This window comes from Barbus barbus (assembly GCF_936440315.1).
Source record: "Barbus barbus genome assembly, chromosome: 3".
NCBI lineage: Eukaryota > Metazoa > Chordata > Actinopteri > Cypriniformes > Cyprinidae > Barbus > Barbus barbus.
Window position 1 is genome coordinate 38,540,428 of NC_136731.1, and position 24,502 is coordinate 38,564,929.

The following is a 24,502-nucleotide window of genomic DNA, read 5'->3' on the forward strand; positions in this document are numbered from 1 at the left end:
CATTGTTTATAAAATTATATAAAATAACATTTTTTATCTGTTGTGTAGCTATCTTTAGTTGAAAATGTAATTGGAGTGGCCTTTAAACAAGAACACTGCAGAGTAAAACATGCACAGAATGTAACTGAAAAATATCCTACAAATAAATGGAATCACTTTGTGACTAGGGTTAAAAATAGCCCTACACCAGCACCAACATGTGCTTTTTTGTAAGCAACCAGTAATTCCCATTTAGCATGGCCTCTGTCTCTATGGAAACGGTCTTTTCTCTACCTTCAATGCGCACTTTCACCGTTCAGAAAACAGGCTAGAGCTGAAAACAAAATGCGCATTAGTCCAGACAGATCACACAAGAAAGCTCATTTTGTTTGAATCCTTTTTAATGACTTAATCATTTTCTGTACAAGTTCTATAGCCCATGTGTTAAAAGAGTTCTCCTGCAGTCATTTCACCTGAACGTAATTTGGCCTATTTTTCTGAGCTCCCTGAACAACCAAGCTCTCCATCGCCCTTTCAAACATCACAATTTAGCAATACATTTCGGCACAGGCTACACACACTCTTCCAGACACCTGCAGCTCCAGTTCTTCAAACGCTGCAGGATGAAGACAGCAACATTTACAAGTTTCCTACCACCAGATACTGAAACACCCCCTCGAGAGGATACACTAATAAGAGTCCAGCATGTGTTGCTGTAAACACATTACATGGTAGCCCAGAACTACAGATGGGGAGAGGATATATTTTTTTTCCTCCTCGTGTCCATAAATGTTAGTAAGGAAGAAATAAGGGAATGCGGTGCTGGGAGGAAAACGTGTTTGGGAATGAACACTGAAAACGGAGTAAGAGGTGATCGGCCAGGCACAGGGGAGTGAGGTACTGCACGTCTCCTCGGTTCAGGAGAGCGAAGGGACAGTCCGAGTAAACGCTGGTGTCTATAGAGAGCTGGCAGTGAGGGAGCACAAAAGATTTCGGTTTGTAACATTACTGGCAAAATCGAGCTTCGTCTTTCACCACGTTCTTATGGGTATGCTGGAGATTTTGGTTGTCGATGTAAACAGCTTGTGATGCCTTTTGTCTGTTTTGAGCATAACATTTAAAATGCGCCAAAAAAAAAGTAATGCATTCCATAATAGAAAATGGAAGGAAAAACCTGCTGGATCGAAGGGGGGTGTTTGAGACACTTTACAATCATCTAGAAATGTTCTATACAGCTAAAATCTCTTAAAATGTTCTGTACAAGTTTTTAATACTGGCTCTAAATTACTACTCTCCTGACAACGCACTGCACAATAGACTCCTACCCTGAGATGTAACAAGGAATGCTGGGATAGGTAGTCCTTTTTGTTTTTTAAAATCTAAAACGTAGAGACTTAAAATTCTTACTGTGACACTGCCAACATTTCCCACCTAGTGGTAAGCATTGATATAAAAAAAAAAAAATTGTAAAAAGAAAAATTAGTGTACAACACAAATATTACAGCGGCAGTAGTAGGTGTAATAATAATGCCAGTTTCTATTTTTTCCGTCTCACTTTCCAATTCACATAGCAAAATTATTATTACCCTATATAAGAGTTAGTGCTTGTATATACACGTTGTATAAGTACAATATAGATCAAAAGTGTTGAACAGGAAACAATCTTACGACTTTCGCCGTCAAACCTTTGACAGGTGATGTATTATACACATATATACTCAAAGTCATATATAAACGTCTGTTGTGTATGTTTGTATACAAATGGTCTCTGTACATCAGTCTCATGCACAGAAACTTGTAACCCTTGTAATCTTTTTTTGGACATGTACATCATATTTACACAATCAAGGAAATGGCTTATTAACCCAGCCAGGTTCAATCTCTTTTTAAAAGTATTTTTATCAAGCCTACGCTAAAAACTTACACTGAATTACAGCCCAGTTAAAACCAACTGCAACTTAAATGGCAGCTTGCCCTTATAAGGACAGTGGGCGGAGTTGCTTTAAATCAGCTGAGCCTCTAGATGGCAGTATGACATGTGGCATCCTTAAAAAAAAAAATAAAAGAATACAGAATACAAAAATCATTTCAAAATAATAAAAAAACTGCCTCCTGTCCTTGACTCAAATACAAATGTACAATTTAAAAGCATCACTGATAGACGTCTTTTAGTATTGTTTTAGTGCTATCTACATATTTACACAAAAATCCGTTTTATCACCCTTTTAGTTCCTCAGTTTACGCCTCTTCTCCCTGAAACATGCTACAGCACCTTCTATTGCATCCGACTCTCTCGCTCTTCTCCCGTTAGCAGTAAAACTGACATTAGGACTCATCATCCTCTGGCTCAAAATCAAGTTACTCATCAGACAGAGTCAATGAATCATTGCCATTGTACACCCACCCTCGTGTCACTTCAAACCTGTATGCTGTTATTTCATCTGCAAAACACAAAAGAGAAAGAGCTCAAAGCCAGTTCACCTAAAAATTAAAATGTTGTCTTTTCAAACCTACAGACTTACTTTCTTCAGTGGAACAGTATCCGAAGAATACTGGTTACCACTGACTATGTATGAACAAATTTCTCAAAATATCTTGCATGTTCCACAGAAAGAATAGTCAAAATTTTGGAAGGACATGCAGGTGAATAAATTATGAAAAATCTCTTTTAATGCAGCTCTTTTCCATATAACATAGGTTCACAACGCGCATGGTTCTGCAAAAAGATTAATGCATGAATGTACGATTTCTAATGAATGCTCAAACAAAGCAGGTGGACAACTTCAGAAAACTCTGAATATAGCACAAAAGTCAAACGAACTACTATGGTGTTTTTGGTCCATTTTGGATCTTAACAGAACTTAGAAAAGTGCTGCTTTAAAATTCTCCTTTTGTGTTCTATGAAAAACCAACAATATGTAGGGCTTGTAACAACGTGAGAGTGAGATAAATGACAGATTTTTCATTTTTGGCAAACTATTCCTCTAATTGAATTGCACTAGACAAATTCAGCTTAATATGATCCAGGATTAAGCATAAAGTAATATCTTGGAAAAGACTTTTAATGTTCAAATCTTAAACCTTTAGACGTGCAAAAAAAATACCTGGACATGAAAGCGCAGAATTCAATGGTTCTGTCTGACGGTTTAAAAATAAAACTAAACTAAAATGAGCCGGCTGAGGATGAGCCCAATCTACAGTATTGGCACCACTTGTTATTTTCATCTCTTCCCTCCCACACACTCAACAGCACAGCTTTCTGCTTCTGTTACAGTACATCTCTCGTCTTTCCTGTTCCTGATCTAAACCCTGAGCCCTCCCGCATCCCAAAACCCTGAGATCTATCTTCTTTTAAGTAAAGGTGTGCCCATCTAAATACTGTTTCTCGCCTCCCAGTTGGACTCCTAAATGAGCTACGTGAAGGCCTTTTCTACCCAAAACGTTCGCCTGCACCATCTGAACTTCCTGTCTGACCCTCTATGAGTAGGAGAGGTGGGATCCGTTGGAGATGTGCGACGTCACCGACGTACTTCGGCTCAAACCTCCATCTGCGCCCGACCCGCCGGCACCTCCGCCCGAGGCTGTTCTCCGAAGTGGCCCTGGACTGTTTCTCAAAGCCATCAGGCTGGGGCCCCTCACAGCCAAGCTCTCGCCCCTTCCTCCGTAGCCACTCTGAGAGGAAGAAGAGGAGGAGGAGGATGGAGGAGAAGATGAGGAAAGGGAGATGGGTGGAGGAGGAGGTGGGGGAGGGAGGAGAGCAAGGGACTGGGAAGAGGCGTGGGAAGAAACGTGGTGGGAGTGGCCATGAGAGGAGGATGAAGATGAGTGGTGGTGGTGGTGGCCTCCTCCTCCACTGCCTCCTCCCCACTCCCTCTCTCGGCTGTCACGGTACAGGTGTGGCGTGCTATGGTGGTGGTACTGCTGTGGCATGTAGCGGAGGTGATGGTGCGAGGACGAAGACGATGCTGACGAGGCGGAGGAGCGAGAGCTTGGAAAGCCACGGGCGCCCATGCCGTCTAAATCCCTCTCTCGATCTCTCTCGCGGCTGGGGATTTGCTCCCCTTGGCTGAAACCGGCTGTGCTGTTTTGACTGCGCCAAGAGGGCGGCGCCGCTGAGTTTTGGATTCCATGGCTCCACTGGCTGCCTGAGCGGGGCACGGGACGGGACGGCCAGCCCCCGGGTCCGGATGAGGGAGGGTTGGGGTAACCCTGATTGTAAGCCTCAGCAGGGATGCCGCTCAAAGCCATGTTACTAAAGCCCAGGCGCATGCTTTCTGAGTCGAAGGACTCAATTTCTCGAGCTTGGTGCTCGAGCAGAGCCCGGATTCGCTCAGCGCGCTCATTCTGCAGGGACAACATCTCCTCCTCGATCTGAAGAGAGGCAAAAGGGTGACCGAAAGAAAAAGAGTGAGAAAAGTGGGCTATGCGTTTGATGCTTATTACAGTATTATAGTGTTATCTTATTGAAATCAATTGTGAGTTAAGTTTCATTTATATTATTATCAATGCTGAAAACAGTTGTACTGCTTAATATATTGCATAAACTATGATATATTTGCAGGATTCTTTTGTGACATTATAAAACGTAATAGTCACTTTTGATCAATTTAATGCATCCTAAGTGAGAAGGATAATTTTGTTAAAAAAAAAAAAAAAAGAAAAACAATCCCCAACTTATATGATATAAGGACAGGTCACCCCAAAACGAAAATTCTGTCATCATGTACTCGCCTTCAGTTTCTTCCAAACCTGCAAGAGTGAGTTTCTTCTGATGAACATTTAAGAAGATATTTTGAAGAGCGTGGGTAACCAAAAAAGTTGGAAGTCAACAGGGGCCAGAAATGGTTTGGTTACCAATATTCTTCAAAATAGTATCTTCTGTGTTCAGCAGAAGAAAGAAATTCGTACAGGTTTGGAACAACATTGTGAGTATGTTGTTACATTTTTTTTTTTTTTGTGCAATTCAAAGTGTGCTACACACAGGTGAGTGGGCCTGTACAAACCACCTGTAGTAACACTCTCCTCTATGTGCACTATGGACACTTTACACTTCACACTATGTGCACTATGGACACTTACACACACTGCTGCGTGTGCACAATCTCACAAAAGACTCAGCAATATATGTATGTTTACATGCTCATGCACTACAAATCATCCTGCACTGTTCCCCAACCAGCTGCTGACTCAAATGTCTCTCTTTGCACATGTACAGTATTTGTGAAGCATTCGTATAGTCTGTATTTTTTATCTTCTATTTTTTAGTTTGTATAGGGTAATATTTATGTGAAGCATTCGTATAGTTGTATTTTTTTATCCTTTATTATTTTAGTTTGTATAGGGTAAATGCTTATATATATAGTATACTTAGTTAAATCTGTCAGTAGGTTAGTTGTGTATAGGTTTATAGTGTTTTTTACTTCATTGTTGTATGTCTGTATTTATGTAGCACCGTGGTCCTGCAAGACACGACATTTCGTTCCACTGTATGTCCCCACATGTAGCGGAATGACAATAAAGCTCGACTTGACTTGACTTGAGTAAACAATGACAGCATTATAATTTTTGGGTGTACTATCCCTTTAAGGCAGATCATTAGGTTTTTGAACAGAGCCATCAAAACCAATTAATTCAGGAATATTCAACCCATTTCTCTCTCTTACCCTCTGCTCAAGGAGCGCTCTCCGTATAGACACCCTCTGCTCCAGGTCTTTGACCTCTCTCTCATGTTGCGTGTCTGTGTGCATCTTTATTTTGCTCTGATAGGCGTTCAGCAGCTCCAATTCCTGCTGCAGCTGCATGCGCAGCGCTCTGTACTCGTCCTCCTGAGTCTCATCCAATCGCAACTGTTGGGTAAACAAGAGGCAGGACATCAGTAGAAAAGCAGCCAATAAAGACATTTAGGTCCAGTGTGGTACAGGAACTGTGGATTAAGTGGGAAACCTCATAAATAAACCTGTCAACAAAATTTCCCATTATATTTCACCTCCAAATAAAAAAGAAAAACTAAGCATATTTTAGCTCCTATAAAATATCCTTGTTACTATAAGGCAAAAAATTAATTGATACATTACTAAAAGCACTTAATTACTGCCTTTATATCATGCAGATTTAAAAAGCCATTAATTTCAGTAAGTGATTGATAATAATGGGAATGTTCTTGACTGGTTCCTGTGACATTAACCCAAGTATGTGTTTGTATACATGCATTATTCTGGTTTTTGCACATCATTCTGTGATTGTGCACCATTGAAATTGAAACAAAGCATTAAAGATGGTCTCTCCTTGCCTTACTCACAGCCTGTGTGGACAGCATGTCTTTGATGGAATGGTCGTACTGCTCGGCCAAGATGGCCAGTTTACGCGTTTGCTCCTCTTTGAGTCTCTTCAGGACGGTTTTATGCTCTGATTTGGGCGTGCTCTCCAGCAGGTGGTTGCGCAAGGCTTTGTATTGTCGTGTCTGGATCTTACAGGTGTCTTGGAACTGACGTTTGATCTGGAGCTCTTTCGTCTGAAAGAACAAAGTGCAGGAAACATACTTGAGCACTTGACATTTAAGCAAACAAATGTCTTCTATTCCTCTGGTGTGTATTTACATCAATGAAATGTTTGATTAGGTGTCATTTAGATGGTTAACAGAAGTTTTTTTGTGGCATCTCACCCTTGCAACTGCCAAACATGACTATTTTCAAAAACAAACATCAGAGTTGAGTGGCACTAAAATCTGTATTCAGAATGCCTTATAAATTCCAATCCAGTCTGAATTTATATAACAAACAGGATGCATTAGAATGCTTTTGAATGAAGTAATTAAAATTGGACAAAAATAATGATTTTAGACCATGTAAGAAAATAAATCCCCAAAATGGTCTTTAGCGCAATGTTCTAAATAAAAATCACCTTAAAATATAATAATAACTAGGAAATAATCTGTTCTTGTCTATTTTGCAATTCATTCCAAATTAAAATCCAACAGAATATTCACATTCATAGTCATAAAAAACTCTGAATTTAGTCCAACCCTGTTGTGCACCTCACCAAACACTAAAAATCCCTTCACCTTTAAGCTCTTGGGTTGCTGGCGGACTTCCACAGCATGTTTCTGACGGAGTTCCTGCTCACGCCGCTTATTATACTCCATCTGGTTGGCCAGCTCGCTCTGGTGCTGCGTTCGGATCAGGTCGGCCCGAGTGTGCTGGACCAGCCCCAGCTGCCTGAACTCCAGCTCTTGAGTGGACTCGTGGTGTCTCAACAACATAGCACACTCGAGATCCTTCTGAGTCTGACGTTTATTCAAGTCCTACAGGGACAATAAAGACATAGCAAGAGATTAGACAAACAATGAGGTAGAAAACAAAAAAGAAAAGGGAAAAGCACTCATAAATGTGTTTGTCTAACCTCTCTGAGCAGGTCCTGCTCTAGATTGTGTCTCACGAGCAGCATCTTTCTCTTATACTGTCGGCACTGCAGCTCGTAATACTGCCTCTGTCTCCGTAATAACGAAGCCTCTTCCTCAGCCTGGATCTGCTGCAGACACTCTTTCTGCCTCACCAACCATTCCTGCTTCTCTCGCTTCGGTGTAGACTGGTTCTCACTCAGCTCCTGTTGCCATGGGGAAGGATTTCAGGGTGACAAAAGCAAGTTAAGGATAAGAAATGAGGTTGATGAAAATGGTGCAAGTCAAAACACATGAACAGTTTGACCAATTTATTATTTAATGCTACATCAAGTAGAGTCACTCTGAATTCATAGTCATGAAGCCATAAGGAGAGTTGACTCTTTGACAGCACACCTCCTTGAGCTGCTCCTTGCGTTGCCTGTACTGGCGTTTCTGGGAATCCAGCAGGCTGTTGAGTTCTTTCTTCTGCTGGTTCAATATGTGCTGTTGAAATTTTTTCTCTTCTGCCTGCGCAGCTTTAATCTGGGGGAAAAAAAACCCAACAGATAAATATGTATAAACAATACTACCAATCAAAACTTTGGGGAAATTAATACTTCTATTCAACGAGGATGCATTAATTGATGAAAAGTGACAGTAAAAACATTTATAATGTTGTTTCTATTCATCAAAATAATGAAAAACAATGTATCAATGTCAACAAAAATAATAAGAAATGATGGATTTCAAAAATCTGTATATTAGAATGATTTCTGAGGGATCAAGTGACACAGAAGACTGGAATAATGGCAGCAAACTTAGCTTTTCCATCAAAGGAAGAAGATATATTTAAAAAAAATATTAAACAAAAAAAGGATATTTAAAAATTGTAATAACATTTTTACAATATTTGTTTTTACTGTATTTTTGATCAAATAATCGCAACCTTTGTAAGCATATATTCCCATTTTTGCACATAACAGAACAAGGGATTGTGAAAGGTCTAATATCTTTTTCTTTTTTATTTCTCACCTCTTTTTCCAGGATGGCCTGATGTTTCTTACTCAACTTGTCGGCTTCACTGCTAAAGTTGTTTCTCTGGGTCTCCAGCTCTTTGTCCAGTCTGAGCTGATGTTCGTCCATCTCAGACTTGAGTTTGTTCTCCAGAGCCAGCAGTTGTTTCTGGTGCTGCCTCCTCATGCGCTTGTATCCGGACATCTGCTCCCTCAGAGCTGAGCCCTGTTCATGCTCCTGAATCTGACGGGTCACCTGGAAAGCAAGGAAAAAGAGGGAGAGAAGGTTGTCTATCTTAATTTCTGATATAAAGAAAAAACAATGGACTCTGAGCTGCAGGTTAGTCAGGAACTCACAAGAGAGGCTGTGCGGATGGTGGCGAAATGGTCTCGGTTTCGGTGCACCCTCCTCCGAGCGGCCGACGACGGCTGCTGCGGAGACTCCATCTCCGGCTGATATGGGTCGTCATAAATATTATCACGTGCCTGACAGACGGATGGACAAAAAGAAATTAATCGAGGAATAGACCGTTTTAGAAGATTGTGCACTGTACGGCATTGATTACATACAGAGGGGCGGTGAATGATGGAGCTGTTAGACGTGACTGTCTGCTCTCCCTCCTGCATCATGGCCATCTCAGCACTGTCATCGGAGCCATCGGCCAGGCTGTTGACTGAGGAGCTCTGGGAGCTGGCGCTGATGGACATAGAGGGCACAGACTGAGAGCTCTCCATACTGTTCACCGTGCCCGTCTGCAAGAGATACTGCTCTGCTTCCTACACACACACAAACAAAAAAAGATGTCATGGTCTTTTCCTGTTTTCTGCAGTATAGAATTTAACAAAAGAGCAGAAACTGGGCTGAACAGGACAGAAGGATCAAAGACAATGCTTGACAAGCCTTTGCATGTACCTCTTCCTCCTCTCCTCCTTCCTGTGTGGGGCCATTGTGAGTTTCCTGAAACAGGATCTTCTTCATTTTCCTGTACTGCAGGTTGTCCAGCTCTCGCACAGCGTCTTTGGTGCGCGTGATCAGATCCATCACTACAGAATGGGGGCGCTCTCGGCATAGGAAATGGTGCTGTGAAGGGAATACATGGTGTGAACATTACAATACATTACAACTGAAAACAGTTAGGCTATTTTAAATGGTAACTTTTCACAATATGGCTGGTTTTACTGTATTTTGATTAAATAAAAAAGTAAAGTGCAACAGTGCAAGAAGCAAGTGTCCATCTCATAGTCCAAATCACTGAAATCAAAGTTCAGTATTATAGTGTAAGAATGACAACATATCCACGTGTTCTAGTAAAATTATAATCAAAACACTTTTTAAAGGAGTATTTACCAGAAATACTATTTACCAGAATTTATTTAGGTGAAAATGTAAATGTGCAGTATTTCTGAAAAAAAAAAAAAAAAAGAATAATAATAATAATAATAAAAAGAATACTTTTCTTTACTATAAAATCACTTAATTGGAGATGCTTTTGATTATTACAATTTAATGGAACCATTAAAATGGAATGCAGAAAATAATGGAAAACAGAATTTGGTAAAGATAAAACTCAATTAGTTAGACAGGCTTTTTGAAAAATTTTATTTAACCATTAAAACAGAGTATAGAAAAATGAAAAAAAAAAAAAAAAAAAAAAAAAAATTAATTTGGAAATAAAATGATTTCATAAGGCCCTACATATATATATATATATATATATATATTCTTTTGGGTAATAACATAGATGTAAGTGAACAATAGCTTTTAAAATGACTTAAAATACATATATAAAAGCAATGATGCAATAATAATTAGTTCAAATAAAGTATCAAAAGCAAGAAATCATGGTTTTATTGAGCAAAACTGTTAGCTAATGTAGATTACGCATTACAACAAAGGCCTGTAGGGGGTGCCGACGGCCTGGCGATTGTTTTTACACATTACTGCGCGATCTAATCCTTGTTTAATATTGACCAAGCACCATTTAATTCAAATGTCCACTTAATCTTTAATATTTGGTCATTTCTTTAGGACAGAAATGCTATAGCCGCTGTAATTAAATGAATATGTGGAGATCAAACCGTGTAAACTCAGAGTGAGGGTTTGAGCTTTTATTTTGAAACCACGATGTATTCTCCTGTTTGTGTAGATTTATAAAAGATTTACCTTACAAATCTGATTAAATGGCGCACGTTGCGTTCCCAGATGAACGTCATAATAAACCCAAACTCGCAACATCATGCAGAGATGAGTTTGAGACGCTCCACATGTAAATGATAACAGTTTCTGTGGAGCTACTGTGAACGGAGCCGCTGTGTGTCACATGTGCTTAACTACACGCATGTAAATAATTAAAGGCAGATACTGTATTAGAACTGCAGCGCATATAATTATTTAATTAAATCATAGCGTTTGTAAATTCACAATTATGCTTAATTATGATTTTTAAATGGGTTTAATATATCATGCAGCCTTGGAAAATAGTCTAATAATGTGTTTTATTGATTCTCGTCGTGAAATGCGCCACTTCCGGTATTTTGCCGGTTAGTCGACGCGAGCAAAATTGAAGTCGACAATTTTTAAAAATCGACTATTCGACTAAAATCGGCGAATCAAAGTGGTTGTTTCATGTTAAACTGAATGAAATAATGAAAACAGAGTCAGAAAGTGTGTGTGTGTGGGAGTGTGTCGGTGTGTTCAAGTCTCACATTGAGCAGCACATCTGAGGTAGGCCTGTCCTGAGGGATCTTTTGAAGACAAGAGTCCACAAAGTTACGGAAGTAGTCCGACCTTCATTAAAGAGAGGGAGCGACAAAGGAAAAGTTCAACAAACAGAATACATAAAAGACAAAAATAAAGAAAACATGATGCAGCAATAAAAATAAAAACTGTCATTTAAAAATTTAATATTAACCTTGTTTTCAATAGACAAATGGACACGGGCTGCCAAGCCATTTTGAAATTTGTTGTGGAAGGCTTCCAGCCAGCAACTTCCAGTTAATTGAGCTGTACAAAAGCACTTGATTATGCTGCTTTTTTTAGACTAGAGATCGTAACATCATATTATTTTACTGAAGTGATTTACAGTGTGAAGTGTATACTTTGCACTTTATACTTTTACAGTGTGTACAGTATACTTTGAATTATGTAGTCAGCAGCTAATAAAATAAAAGTTTACGCACAAATTACAAAACAGACAAACAAATAAATTGATTGCAAATGCAGAGGAAAAAGACTAAAACAAACTGTAAAAAGAATGAAACAAGAAAAAAAATCTAGACCAAAGCTCTCACCAGTGGTTTGACGCCAGGACAGGGCATTCGTTTTGCGCAATGTGGTATAAGGCACTCATAGCATTCATATTGAACAAGGGTGGCTTCCTTTCAGCTAGAGAGAAAGACAAATAGAAATATAAAACCAGTGCAAACACACACACACACAAAAGAATTAAGTCAGAAGAAAAGGACGGGAGATCAGAATTAGTGCTGCAATGACAAAGAGGTATGAGTGAATAAATGGAAACGCTGAGAGGTTGAGCGTGATAGAAAGAGAGGGTGAGACCAAAAGGAAGAGTAGAAGTTAGCTGACAACCCAAAGCAGCTTAGACACTAAAACCCAAATCCCTTTCCCTAGCAAAAGACATAGACACAACACAGACTCGCAAGCAGCGAAACACGCCGGCTTCAGGGGTCAGTGGGAGGTGGATCAGTTTCAAACCATCACAAACCTAGTTCAATGGAGGTGATGCCAAGAGACCAGACGTCCACCTTCCCATCATACTGTCCCTCGTCCATGGCTAAAATCACTTCTGGGGCCATCCTAAACACGAGAGGGGACGGATCATGATAAACAGGATTGTCTTTGCTCTTTTGAAACAAATAAAAGCAAAATCTACTGCGCAAACACACTTTAATATTCACAACGCAGGTTCTTCCCCCAGCCCATTTATGGACAAAAGACAATGCTAAATTTGGCCATTTAAAACAAATGATTTATGGCCAGCAATGTGACTGCTAAAATTATTTTAATGTGCTTTTATTTGGCCATGAAATGTTTTAAAGCTTATGTTTTGCAATCCCCCAGACTAGGGCTGCACAATTAATCGAATTTCTAATCGCGATTCCGATTATGGATGCCACGATTACATAATCGTTCAAAGCCGCGATTACAAAAATAAATAATTAAAAATGCCCACTTGCATTATTCCGTGTGCTTAAGAGGTGTTGGCAGCGCGGGTTTAACAAACTCAAACACACTGGAGTGTCGTTGTCACTCTGTTGTGCATGATATATGTGTTAAACGGCAAACGTGTCAAAAGCGGAACAAAATAGCAGTACTCGTTTGAACTGCGCACCACAAAAACTGTAACTTGAATGCAATGTAAGTCGCTTTGGATAAAAGTGTCTGCTAAATGCATAAATATAAATATACTGACCTTTTATCCGCTCACCTTAAAAGAAAACGGCGCAGCGCTAGCTTAGAGCGCATGCATTTATTACAGTGGCCAGTCGCGATCACACACTAAATCACAAATGCTGTGAAATCTAGTAAGAAGCACTCGAGTTCAGCACATAGTTCTCCAGTACAAATCACGTCTCTTTAATTTAAACTAGTTTAAAGCCAAACAAATCGGAGCTGTTATTCTCATCAACACTGATGCATAAAGCAGCAGAAACAGTGCAACAATGATCCAGTTAGAAGACGCTTCAATCCACAAATCACCCACATTTATATAGTTTTACTGTAGTAACACTAACGGTAACAATGGTATGGTGGCAGAAAAGTAGGATATTCATATTGAGTATTATTATATTAAATATGTTAAAGGAGTAATGGAATATAATTACATAATTTTGTTAATTATTCTATCAGTTGATGTGGATTTGAAATTGACAAAGTCTTTAGGCTACTGTTTTTCAATGCAAACACCATAGAAACCATATAGTTAGGCTACTTTTTTACCATGGTAATGAGGTGCTGTACTTTTGGTTATGTATAAAAGATGAGGCTGTTACAGTTTTCACAATGGTACTGTTAAATGTACATCTGCATCCCAACTCAATCTCCTGCTGCTCCTGTTCTAATGTGCATTTCTAAGAGACACAACTTGTAATATTACATGTTCAGTGCTACCAAATCAGGTGCTGGTGCCCTGCTCTCAAATGTTAGTCTGGAGCCCTGATAATATCAATTGTACTGTAAAATGTTACTGTAATTAAAAATTTTGTCTGTTTAATTGTACATTTTTTCTTTTAGTTTTAGTATAACATTATTATACCATGCTTAATTTGACCTTTTTTGGTTTAAAGAAGAAACCAAACCAATGTATAATTGACATTTGAGGCTCAATGCTATAGAAAAGCAATAAAAGTCCAGGAAGAGTGTTTTCAGCCTTTTTTAATATATTTTATATAAAAATATGGCATGTAGCTTCACACAATGGCATAAATGTGTTCAAAATAATCGTTATTAATAATCGCAATTACAATCTCAAGGGAATAATCAACAATTATGAGTGTCATAATCGTGCAGCCCTAACCCAGACTTATAAGTATGAAGTGTTAAAGGGATAGTTCACCCAAAAATAAAACTCACTCTCCCTCATGTCGTTCCAAAACCGTTAGACTTTTTTTTCAATGATTTCTTCTTTTCTGGATCAGTCCGCCACCATTCACGACAGTACCACAACATCAGCAGCACCACACATGTGCATTGTGGTACTCTCGTGAATGGTGGCAGAGACTGACCTGGAAAAGAAGAAATTGTTGAATAAAGTTATTTTTGTTTTCTTTGCACACAAAGTATTCTCATAGCTTAATAACATTACTGTTGTCCTAACAACCTTTCTGGACCTTGAGCATGGGTAGTTGAGTTGCTGTCTATGGAGGGTCAGAAAGCTCTTGGATTTCATAAAAAAAAAAAAAAAAATCTTGATTCACGTTCTGAAGATGAACAAAGGACTTACGGGGTTGGAACGACATGGGGATAAATAAAGTATGGTAAATAAAGGTAAATAAAGAATGACAGAAATTTCATTTTTGGGTAAACTATTCTTTTGAGACTACGGATGTAACGATTACCAGTTTGACGATAAATCATGATAAATTTCCCCACGGTTAGTATTACCGTTTCATATTTTAATTATCATTAAAACCGTATTCGATTACCGTGATTTGAACATGAAGCACAGTTTTAAGTAACAGTCTCATGTGTGCACAGCGTAGTTTTGTTTTGAGTGAAACTAGGACGGAAAAGCTGGGAGGTTTTAAAAGAGTGCTAAGGGAACTATACAAATTAATATGAATGAATGAATTATATGAATGTACCTCTGAAGGCTCTGACTGTCTTCAAAAACGATTCAATGGCATTTTGTTTTCATCTTTGCTCCATGTTATACCTAAAGGAAGTGTTCTTAAATCGCAATACTGCTTTGTGTACGGAGTTTGTAATTCAGCTTTTCCATCAGCGCCACCTAGTGTCACTGAGTGGATTTACGGAGACTTGTATTTACATTCAGTCTGTCTGGCCAAAAACGGACCGAATTTGCATGCCCTTGCATGCTCTAAATTGACCGGTTGATGAAAAACAAGCTTATGTGAATTCTACACACTTAAACAATTCAGATGAGTTATCTAGAATTATTTATGGAACAGATAAAATACATATAATTTATTAATAAATTATCATTTTGACATAACTTTTCTTTTTTTAAAGCCTGAAATGAGGTTTACCTTTATATGAAACTTTTTCAAAGCTTTATTTGAAAATTTACATTAGATATTTGAACATGCTATTCAACTGTCAGTCAAGTTGTCATTTCAAATCCAGACATTAGTAATGTTATTGTTTAAGTGATTATGCAAACCAAAAGTCATTTTATTTGTTGATTTTTAAATATAAAACTTGGTGAATTGATTTGTGTGTCGGTACATTTTGAACATCTGCAGCACATTTTAACAATACCGTGATAATTTTGGTCACTATAATCGTGATAAGAAATTTTCATACCATTACATCCCTATTTGAGACATTTCAACAGCATCTCGAATTTACATTTTAGAAGCATAAATTGTGCCAAAAGTGGTAGATTCAGTTCATCTATCCAAACTAGTTTAAATATTAGTTCACTGATTCAGTTCAAAATTGTCACTCAAAATGTTAATCTGTCTCTGTTAGTCTCTGTGTGGTGCATTAAAAGTGTATTTGAAACTACTGTTCAAAGGTTTGGGGTTGGTGAGGAAAAAAAGAAGTCTCTTATGCTTACCTAGGTTGCATTAATTTGATAAAAAAAAAAAAAAAAAAAGAGCACAAGAAACATTATTATGAACATTAGAAAATGGTTGTGTTACTCAATATTACTGTGGAAACGGTGATACCATTTTTCAAGATCCTTTGATGAATTCAATGTTTACATGAATAGCATTTAATTGAAATATATATTTTTTGTAACAATGCAAGTGCGTTAACTTCCAAGGAATGAAAGTATTAATTTCTTACTGATCTTACTAACCCTAAACTTTTAAACTGCAGTGTATTATTAAATCAGTGTAAAATGCTATAATTACTTGTGTATGCTCATTTAGGAGAAGAAACCCTGAATATAATTATAAGATGATTCAAATCATAGAACATAGTCCCTTCAACCAAATAATCAATAGCATTTAACAACTTACCAGTAAGGTGTACCCACAAAAGAGTTGGCAGGAGAAACAATTGAGGCAGAGCCAAAATCTCCAAGCTTCACCTGACCTGGCTCAGTTAGCAGAATATTACCTGCCTTCACATCTCTGGAAAAAGAAAAACACAGAAATAAAGACCTATGCATCTTTCAGTACTGAGAAAAATCTATTGACACCAAGCTGAGAAACTTCATCAAAGCCAGCTGATGTAAAGATAAAAACAGAAAACAGGAAGGGTCTCACCTGTGTATCATGTTATGAGAGTGAAGGTAGGCGAGGCCCTGAAGTGCACCGTGGGTAATAGCAGCTATTTCCACCTCCTGCAGAGGCTTTTTATGCACTGTAGATAAAAAGACAAAATATTTCACAGTGGGAAAATAACACGATCCAGAAATCTGATGATTACAATTAGGGGTGTGCAATATCATTCCGTCCACAATAACACCGGTATACATTTTTGCATGATTAAAAAAAAAGTGTCATAACACAATATCAATGATATAGCGACGCAATGATGTATTTACTAGGGATGTTTGGCCGAAAATAGCAAAAAAAAAAAGCTTTTTTGGTGTTCGGCCAAATAAGCAAAAAGACAATAATTTGTACTGGACAATAACGTGACGTGATCAAATAGAGGCGTGCACTAGGGCTGCAAAATATATCGCATGCGATTGTCATGTGCATCTCGTCAGTAAAGCCGGTTCTGTGATTAGTAATAAATCACCGACAAGCTACGCAATTCGCGCTCAGAATTGCAGATGAATTACCTGCGATATTGAACGTGATATTGCGTAGCTTGTCAGTGAGCAACGGCTCTGAAAACAGGTGATGGAGATTTACTACTAATCACAGAACCGGCTTTACTGACGAGATGCGCATAACAATCGCATGCGATATATCATGAAGCCCTAGCATGCACTAATGCAACAAATATGGCAGCAGTGTGGAAGCATTTAAAACTGTCCGAGAAAGACGCAAAAATCATTACACGCACCGACAGCGAGAGACTGCTTACTGCTGCATCTGCATCTCATGTTTTCAATGAGAAGAGGAAGGGATGGTTGTTGCTGATTACTGTATGATGACTGAAATCGCGAAATGGCCTTAAACAATTAAATACACTGCAGCACGTTATGTTTTCTAATACACGCATGAATTGCATGTTCAAACAGCGCCGCTGTCTCTTTAACCAGGGTTCAAAGTCCAAAGCGCAAGGGAAATCTGCACTGAAACTGTGTTACTCGTCAGTTGCTCAGTAACATTTTTATGAATTTTTACAAGGCATGTCACATTGTGATACGTGCATCTTCCCAAATCAGTAATGAGTATCCGTTCAAATAAAAGCTCCATCAACATTCATAAATGTTAGTATTGTAATTTTACTGTTGTTCCGTTAAATTAAATTTAAAAAGTAAGAATATAATAATGATAATATTACAACAATTCTATTAAAACATTTATTAAGTGTTCAAATTGGGATCTGTAATATTTTCTAATGTTTTAAAAGAATTCCCTTCTGCTCAGCAAGGCTACTTTTATTTGCATTTCTGATTCAAGAAGGGGGTCTCAAAAAATGGTAACAATATTATTTAACTAACTTATTAATTTTAAGTAAAATTGTGCTTTGTTGGTATAATGTCTGCTGGAATGTTAAAAAATGTTCAGTGTTAAATATTTTTAAATTGTTGTTTTGTATTAAAATAATTAGTGTCCATTTCATTCATTTAACATTTAATATTGGAGGCATCCAAGTTATTTGACAATTATTTTTTATTTTTAAGTAACGCAATAGTTATGATGTAATTTAGTTACTATTTGTGAGAAGTAACTAGTAACTATAACCAATTACTTTTCCAACTTGTCCAACACAGGTCACTACTATTGCACTATAATATGCTGCTTCTGCCACCTTATGACAATAGATTTAAACTTTGAATTAGGTAGTCTGTCATCAATGACAGTAGCTCATTGGAAAAGGGTGGAAAATGCCCTTCATTGTGTTTGCACTCATAAATGCTGATGCCTGCCAGCTGCAATCACCAATAAAACATCGTTCCATATTTTTTTCTATATCGTCATAAATATCATTATCACAAATATTCTTGAAATGTTGTGATATAATTTTGAGGCTGTATCGCCCACCCCTAATTACAATATTTACACCTGCATATACCAACTGATGATGGCACAACTACAGCACAGCAAATATAAACAGACACCTCTGATGTCAGACAGGGCGGCTGAGGGAGAGCCTAACAGCTTTATTTGAAAATAAAGGAGGACGTGAGGATGGGTAAACATGAACTACTCACCCTCTAAAAGATCAGAGGCTGATCCTAGACAGTATTCCATCACCAGCTAACAAGAGAGACAGACAACATTAGCACAAGGCAGACAAACACGTCACTCGCATACACATGCATACGTGCTTACCCATGCTGTGTGCTCTCTGAGGTAGCACCCTTTGTATTCGATGGTATTGGGGTGTCTGAGCTTCTGCAAGAACTTCACCTCCTTTATGATGTCCTGCCATTTCTGGGGACCAACACACCAAGCATTAGTAAAAACATGATTTGTGAGTTAAACGGTCTGATTCAGTGCTACAGTGTTTCAAACTGTATTTTGATCCTGACCTCGTTAGACTGCTTGCCACTGAACGACATCTTCTTGATGGCTACCACTTCGTTGGAACGTACATCATGAGCCTAAAAGAAAAATACGGTCATACAGAGCTTGTACACAAATGTCCATGGCACACAAATATTGGCATGGCTTGCTTACAAAGTACACGGCTCCAAAGCTGCCATGACCGATCTCGCGGAGATCAGTGAAGAGCTTCTCAGGATCATCCCTGTAGAAGAGCTCAGACACCTCTGAGTCCTTCGGGGTCCCAGTACGCACACTGGCAGGCATGACTGGCTCCTGGGATGGAGAAAAATAGATAGAGAGAATGTGTAACTATGTATGCCAAATAAGCAAGTGTGTTGTATTATGTTTATCTGCAACATCACAAAACCAAGTCTCAACTTCTCAACAGGCATATCTGAGACATAACTCAGGACTTCCTATTAGGGCTGTCATTATTGATTATTATGGAAATCAGTCGATTATTGTGACTTTTAATCAAGAAATTACTTTACTGGTTACTTATAATTGTAACGTGACAGCTCTATGTCCAAAATGAATAAAACCACATTTTAGAGCCAGTAAAATGGCTTAAAGTCACCAAGCACCACCTTGATAAGGAAGATAATACATAGTTTAAATAGTAAGATGTTGATCTTGATGTAGCCTCAGTGATATGAATGATTTGAATCAAGGACCTATTGTCTTCGAAGACAACATCTGTTCCAACACGCGAGTCACCTAATGACATAATCTTAAAACATTTTTAAAAATCTTTTGAATGGCAGTGTAAAGCCTAGCGATGCACTGTGATGCAAAAGAGGATGATTCGGTATAGGTTCAGTAATAGACCATAACCGATTATAATGCCTGGAGAAGACACACGCTGTTTGTAAATCATGTCATGCACGAATAAAAAATGCAGGAGGTAATACCACTAATTAATATTTAAATGTTTTACAATAATGTACGCTACTATGGCAAGCCATTTTGATTTTTATTCCTTCTCAGGATGTGAATTCTTGATAGCAACAATTGAATTTTTACTAGTTAAAATGTTAATTCTTGATATCAGGCATTAGATTTCTACTAGTAACAATGGCTATTTTTGATATCAGCAATTACATTTCCACTAGTAACAATGTTAATTCTTGATATCAACAACTAAATTTTCACTTGTTAAAATGCTAATTCTTGATATCAAGGATTAAATTGTTGATATCTGCAATTGTATTTTCACTAGTTAAATGTCACCATAGGCTGCCATTCAAAATCAATTGTTGATATCATAAGAATTAATTTCTTACTAGTTGAAATGCCAATTTCACATATCAGAAATACAATTGTTACTAGTAAAAATGTCTATTCATGATATCAACAATTTAAATTGTCACTAGTGACAATGTTCATTTCTGATATCTGAAAATGTATTTCTGATAGTAACAATTGGGAGGGTAATTTCTGATAATCAACAATTTAATTGTTGATATTAACCATTTAATTCTTGATATCAGAAATTAACATTGTCACTAGTGACAATTTAAATTGATGATATCAAGAATTCATATCCTGAGAATATGCCATACGCTACACTATATAACTACTAAAGTACACTTCTCACATTATAGTTTTAGTATTTACTTTTGTGTATTTGTTTTAAATGCTGCTGTCGTCTTCTCTGCCCAGACTTAGGTTTTGTTTTATGTTCGATACATTCAAGAAGTGTGTTTTCTTTGAGCAGGTAAAATTAAAGGTTCAGTTCATATATCTGACTGCTTGTATTTACTGACAAAATTGTATACATGTGAAGTAAAACTGAAAATTGAGGATGCAGTGCATCGTGATATCGAATTGAACCGAATCGATGACATGAAAATTGTAATCGAACCATGAGACCAGTGTAGGTTCACACCCCGAGTAAAGCCCAGTTCAGACTACATGATTTTAGCCTGATTTTGGCACGATCTGCATGACGTAGGGTGTGTCATGGCATGGGGATTCATAAACAACAATGGACTGTCTTCGTAGTGTGTCACAGTGGATGACAACCGATGTTATGTCTGCAGGCAAATGGCATATTTCTAAAAACGGTTGATTTGGTCGGGGTGAAAATGTTTTTCGGAAATGGAACCAAGTGTGAAAGTAATCAAAATGCCACTCTAAACTTGTGAACTCCTCTCATCTCTTCTCTGGCTTGGCATATATGCCACAATCTGGCATCTGCAGCACACCACAAAAGACTCAGAAGTCTGTGACCCACTTAGAAGTTGTGAGACTCGGTGCTGCGCATTAATAATGAAGATGCAGTAATCTGCCCTGGTTGGATGATTCAAAATCAGACTTGTCGTTCCTTCTTTTTCATCTTCATGTTAGCACATCCAATGCAGTTTGTTTGCACTGTGAGAATTGTTTGAATATTGCCAAATATTTAGAAGAAAAACAGACCATTGTTCGACACATCTGGTTAATTTACATTCAAACACAATCCATAAAGTACACACGCTTCTCAAAATGTAAAGAACAAAAATATTTTGGGCTAAATTAAAGTGATGCAATTAACTATTATGGTAAATTATTCATCTGCTGATTACTACTTTGGTTAATCTAAAATATTTAATAATCGTGTTGTTAATTTGCAAGGCTAAAAATGATGGTAGATTAGTAAAAGCAATGTCAACGCAATTTCCTTTTTTTCTATTTCTTGTTACTGTAATTTTCCTTTTTCTAAAAAACAGCCACAAGAAGCACTTCAATAAAACAAAAATGCAGTAAATTAAAAATATTCGCATGATTTAAAGAAAATCTTTGGCAGAAACCTGACCTAATGAAACTACTCACATGATCCCCATGCTCTGGTGATGATCGATACTGAAATCTGATCTAAATGTTTACTGGGTGGTAGCAGCCCATCTAAACTCAAATGAAAAAAACACTCAAACATGAAGACTACAAAGACATTCTCACATTAGCCTGCTTATCAGACAGGTGGAGACTTTTTGAGATTCTTTTGCTCTTATCTTGATGTCTTCACAATGCAAACAATTTTCCACACTGTATCACCTTTCCTGACTGCACTGATTCTGTTGCATTACTGTAAAAAACACAAACACTGAGCTGTTGTATCAATTCACACATATTAAAATCTGAAACACCACAATCTTGCATACTGTGATTTAACAACACAATAGACTGACGCTCAATACATTTCAAAGACATGTAAATGAATAGAAACCACGTAGATATTTGATTAAAGAGATGGTTGAGGCCTATAAAGTCAACATGGACTGTTCGAAACCTATTTTTACCTCTATAATCTGACAAGTTTCTGAATGAAACACAATATTAAATGGGAAAACGTAGGGTGGGACTTGATGTGATCTATTGGGAGTTGACAATGGAGCCAGATGGTTGAAGGGAAGGGGGTGGAAAAATGGGGAACTGTGATATCAGTAGAAAAAGGAGAGTTGTTTCCTTATATAAAAGATTACTAAAACAAAATAACATGCATTAAGAAAGCAAACAGGGTCCATTTCGATTAGGGTCCATTGGCTTTAAAAGCTATGCTATTACTGCATTAAACAGACCTTTTCTTCAGTATTCACTGGTTGTTGATTGGATCTTGAGCTGCTTGCAGAGACGGGTTTTAAATGGACTAAATGATTTGAGAAGTCCTACATACGCCACCAGAGAGAATCCTGTAGATTTCACTAAAAAGTTGCGTTAAAACATTTTGAACACTACAAGGCCAAACCCGTTTTAATAAATGAAGCATGTGCGGTTGTGCACAATAAGATCAATCGCAGACATTCAGTAAATCATTTTCATTTCATGCCAACTTAGAACATATTTGACATGGAGCACAGATGACCTATGAAAGACATGGCAGTTCCCAACGAACACATGTTGGGACAATCAGCCACTCAGATCGAAATATCAACCAGACACCCCTGCACAATAAATCAGACGGTGACACAATCACACAGCGGGAGACAAGCAACAAGCCAAGTTTCAAAGCTTTTAGCAGCATGGGAATCTTTTGTAATTTCTGGTTGCGGTAATGAAGACTAGAAAATACATCAAGGAGAAGCACATGTCATTTGAGCTACTTCCTTTGCTTCAAACAGCATGATTACAGGGCGGTGGGGGTCTATGGGATGGAGAAGCCTATTTTGCATTTCCTGTTTAAAGAAAGGAGGCTCACGTAAGCTCTAAGGGAAAACCCACAGCTGCAAACCAACCCATAATACGACTCTTTAGAGCAGTAGTTCTCAATCCTCAAACCCTGCGCATTGTGGAAATCTGTATATTTAAGGGAAGTTTCATTCAAAAATGAACCCTAACGTCATTCCAAACCCATTCCTTCATCTTTAAACTCAAATGAAGATATTTAATAAAAACCTAAGAGCTTTCTGCCTCTTAACGCCAAGATATAAAGCAATGTCTACTCAGATGATTGATTTTTTTTTATTCTTATAGATTGTTTATCATGTCTTTTATGAACTTTTAGAAGTTTAAGCCACATGGATTTTCAATTGAAGGAGTAAAATATATCAGGTTTATTAAAATTATATCTTCATATAGGCTTGGATTAGGGTGAGTAAATTGATGAATGCATTTTCATAGTTGGATGAAACATCCGTTAACACCACCTTTATATCTTCAGTCACTCCAAGACCTGGGTGTGCCATCCAAAACTTGCAGCAACCAAGACTGAGAAGTGCATCTTTACAAAGTATTGATGAGGTCTTTGACAGTCTTCTAACATTACACAATATATATCAAGTACTGATTACACTTAGCCTGATGTGCTATTATTGTACTTAAATGGTACCCAGTAATGTTCTTCCTTCCACCCACTGAGTGCACTTAAGTCCATAATGTGTTTGTGCAGTTGCAGCACACCTTTCACACCACTAAAACCTCTAGTGTAGACTTTGTGTGCAGTGCAGCACTTTTGATGGCTTCGGGGCTGAATGAATTGTCAAGAGCTTTTAAAAAGAGTGATAATTTGCATACTATTGTATAAATGCTAATTAGGGATGGGGGCAGAATCAGTTTCCGGTGTTCTGCTGGAAAAGGGAAACTAAACAATAGAGAAACTCACCGGCTGAAAACTGCATTTTGGGATAATGGTGACAAAATATTGTGTCCGATGCTCACTAGGTTTTGAGACGCATCCACAAACTTAAAGTAGACCGGTTATGATTTTAGTGCAACCCCGTGGTTCTGCTGTAATGATGGAAGATGTCCGGCTAGTTCATGACAGGCTCAAGATGAGCGTCTGTCAACAACGAGAGCCTGAATTTTACACCGCTATAAAGGCCTCACAATCACCATTATGTGTGTTCAAACAAAACAGCCTGTCTTACCGTGGCGTGCTGCGATCCTGTTCTTTATTCCCTGTGAATAAACAGTTATCCGGCTTCCTCCGCAAATAACCGTGGCGTTTGCTGGTTGTCCGCTGCGACGTTTCAAATCAACACAAGGTCCATATTTCTACCAACGTCCGCCTTCCAGCGTGCTTAAGAGTATAATATGATAATTATGAATGTCATACAACACTTTAGCGTGTATGAAGTCTTTATCTCACTCTTTCGCTAACGGTTAGTTAGCCAGCTAGCCAAAGGTTTCCTCTTTGAAAACGGGCCGCGGCTGCTGTACCTGCTCGCCCGCTCCCGCGCCTATCATATTGCACAGTTACATCCGCACTTTTGATTCTCGGTATGATTTGAAGACTAGTTTTATTATGTGTCTGATTGTCTTTCTATCTAACCCCCTTTTTGTCCAGGAAACGCAAAATGGCTACGTGGGGCGGGATCCAACCGGAAGG

General features: G+C 38.0%; 1 protein-coding gene across 2 annotated transcripts; it reads right to left on the reverse strand.

Moving 5' to 3' along the window:
* Window positions 1–362: 362 nt before the first annotated feature.
* On the reverse strand, window positions 363–24,502 carry LOC306859691 (serine/threonine-protein kinase TAO2-like). Of its 2 annotated transcripts, none has more exons than XM_079400869.1 (20): window positions 24,042–24,502; window positions 18,829–18,969; window positions 18,681–18,752; window positions 18,481–18,582; window positions 18,360–18,405; window positions 16,291–16,387; window positions 16,042–16,155; window positions 12,096–12,187; window positions 11,662–11,755; window positions 11,077–11,158; window positions 9,284–9,451; window positions 8,941–9,147; window positions 8,728–8,856; window positions 8,390–8,626; window positions 7,772–7,900; window positions 7,378–7,581; window positions 7,040–7,279; window positions 6,278–6,490; window positions 5,643–5,825; window positions 363–4,350 (listed from the first exon to the last, which is right to left on the reverse strand). In XM_079400869.1, exons 2-20 carry the CDS (start codon window positions 18,958–18,960, stop codon window positions 3,457–3,459), a joined length of 3,435 nt encoding a protein of 1,144 aa, XP_079256995.1. In that variant the 5' UTR covers window positions 18,961–18,969; window positions 24,042–24,502; the 3' UTR covers window positions 363–3,456. The 2 variants fall into 2 exon arrangements, with proteins under 2 accessions (XP_079256995.1, XP_079256994.1); XM_079400868.1 differs by having other exon boundaries at window positions 6,269–6,490.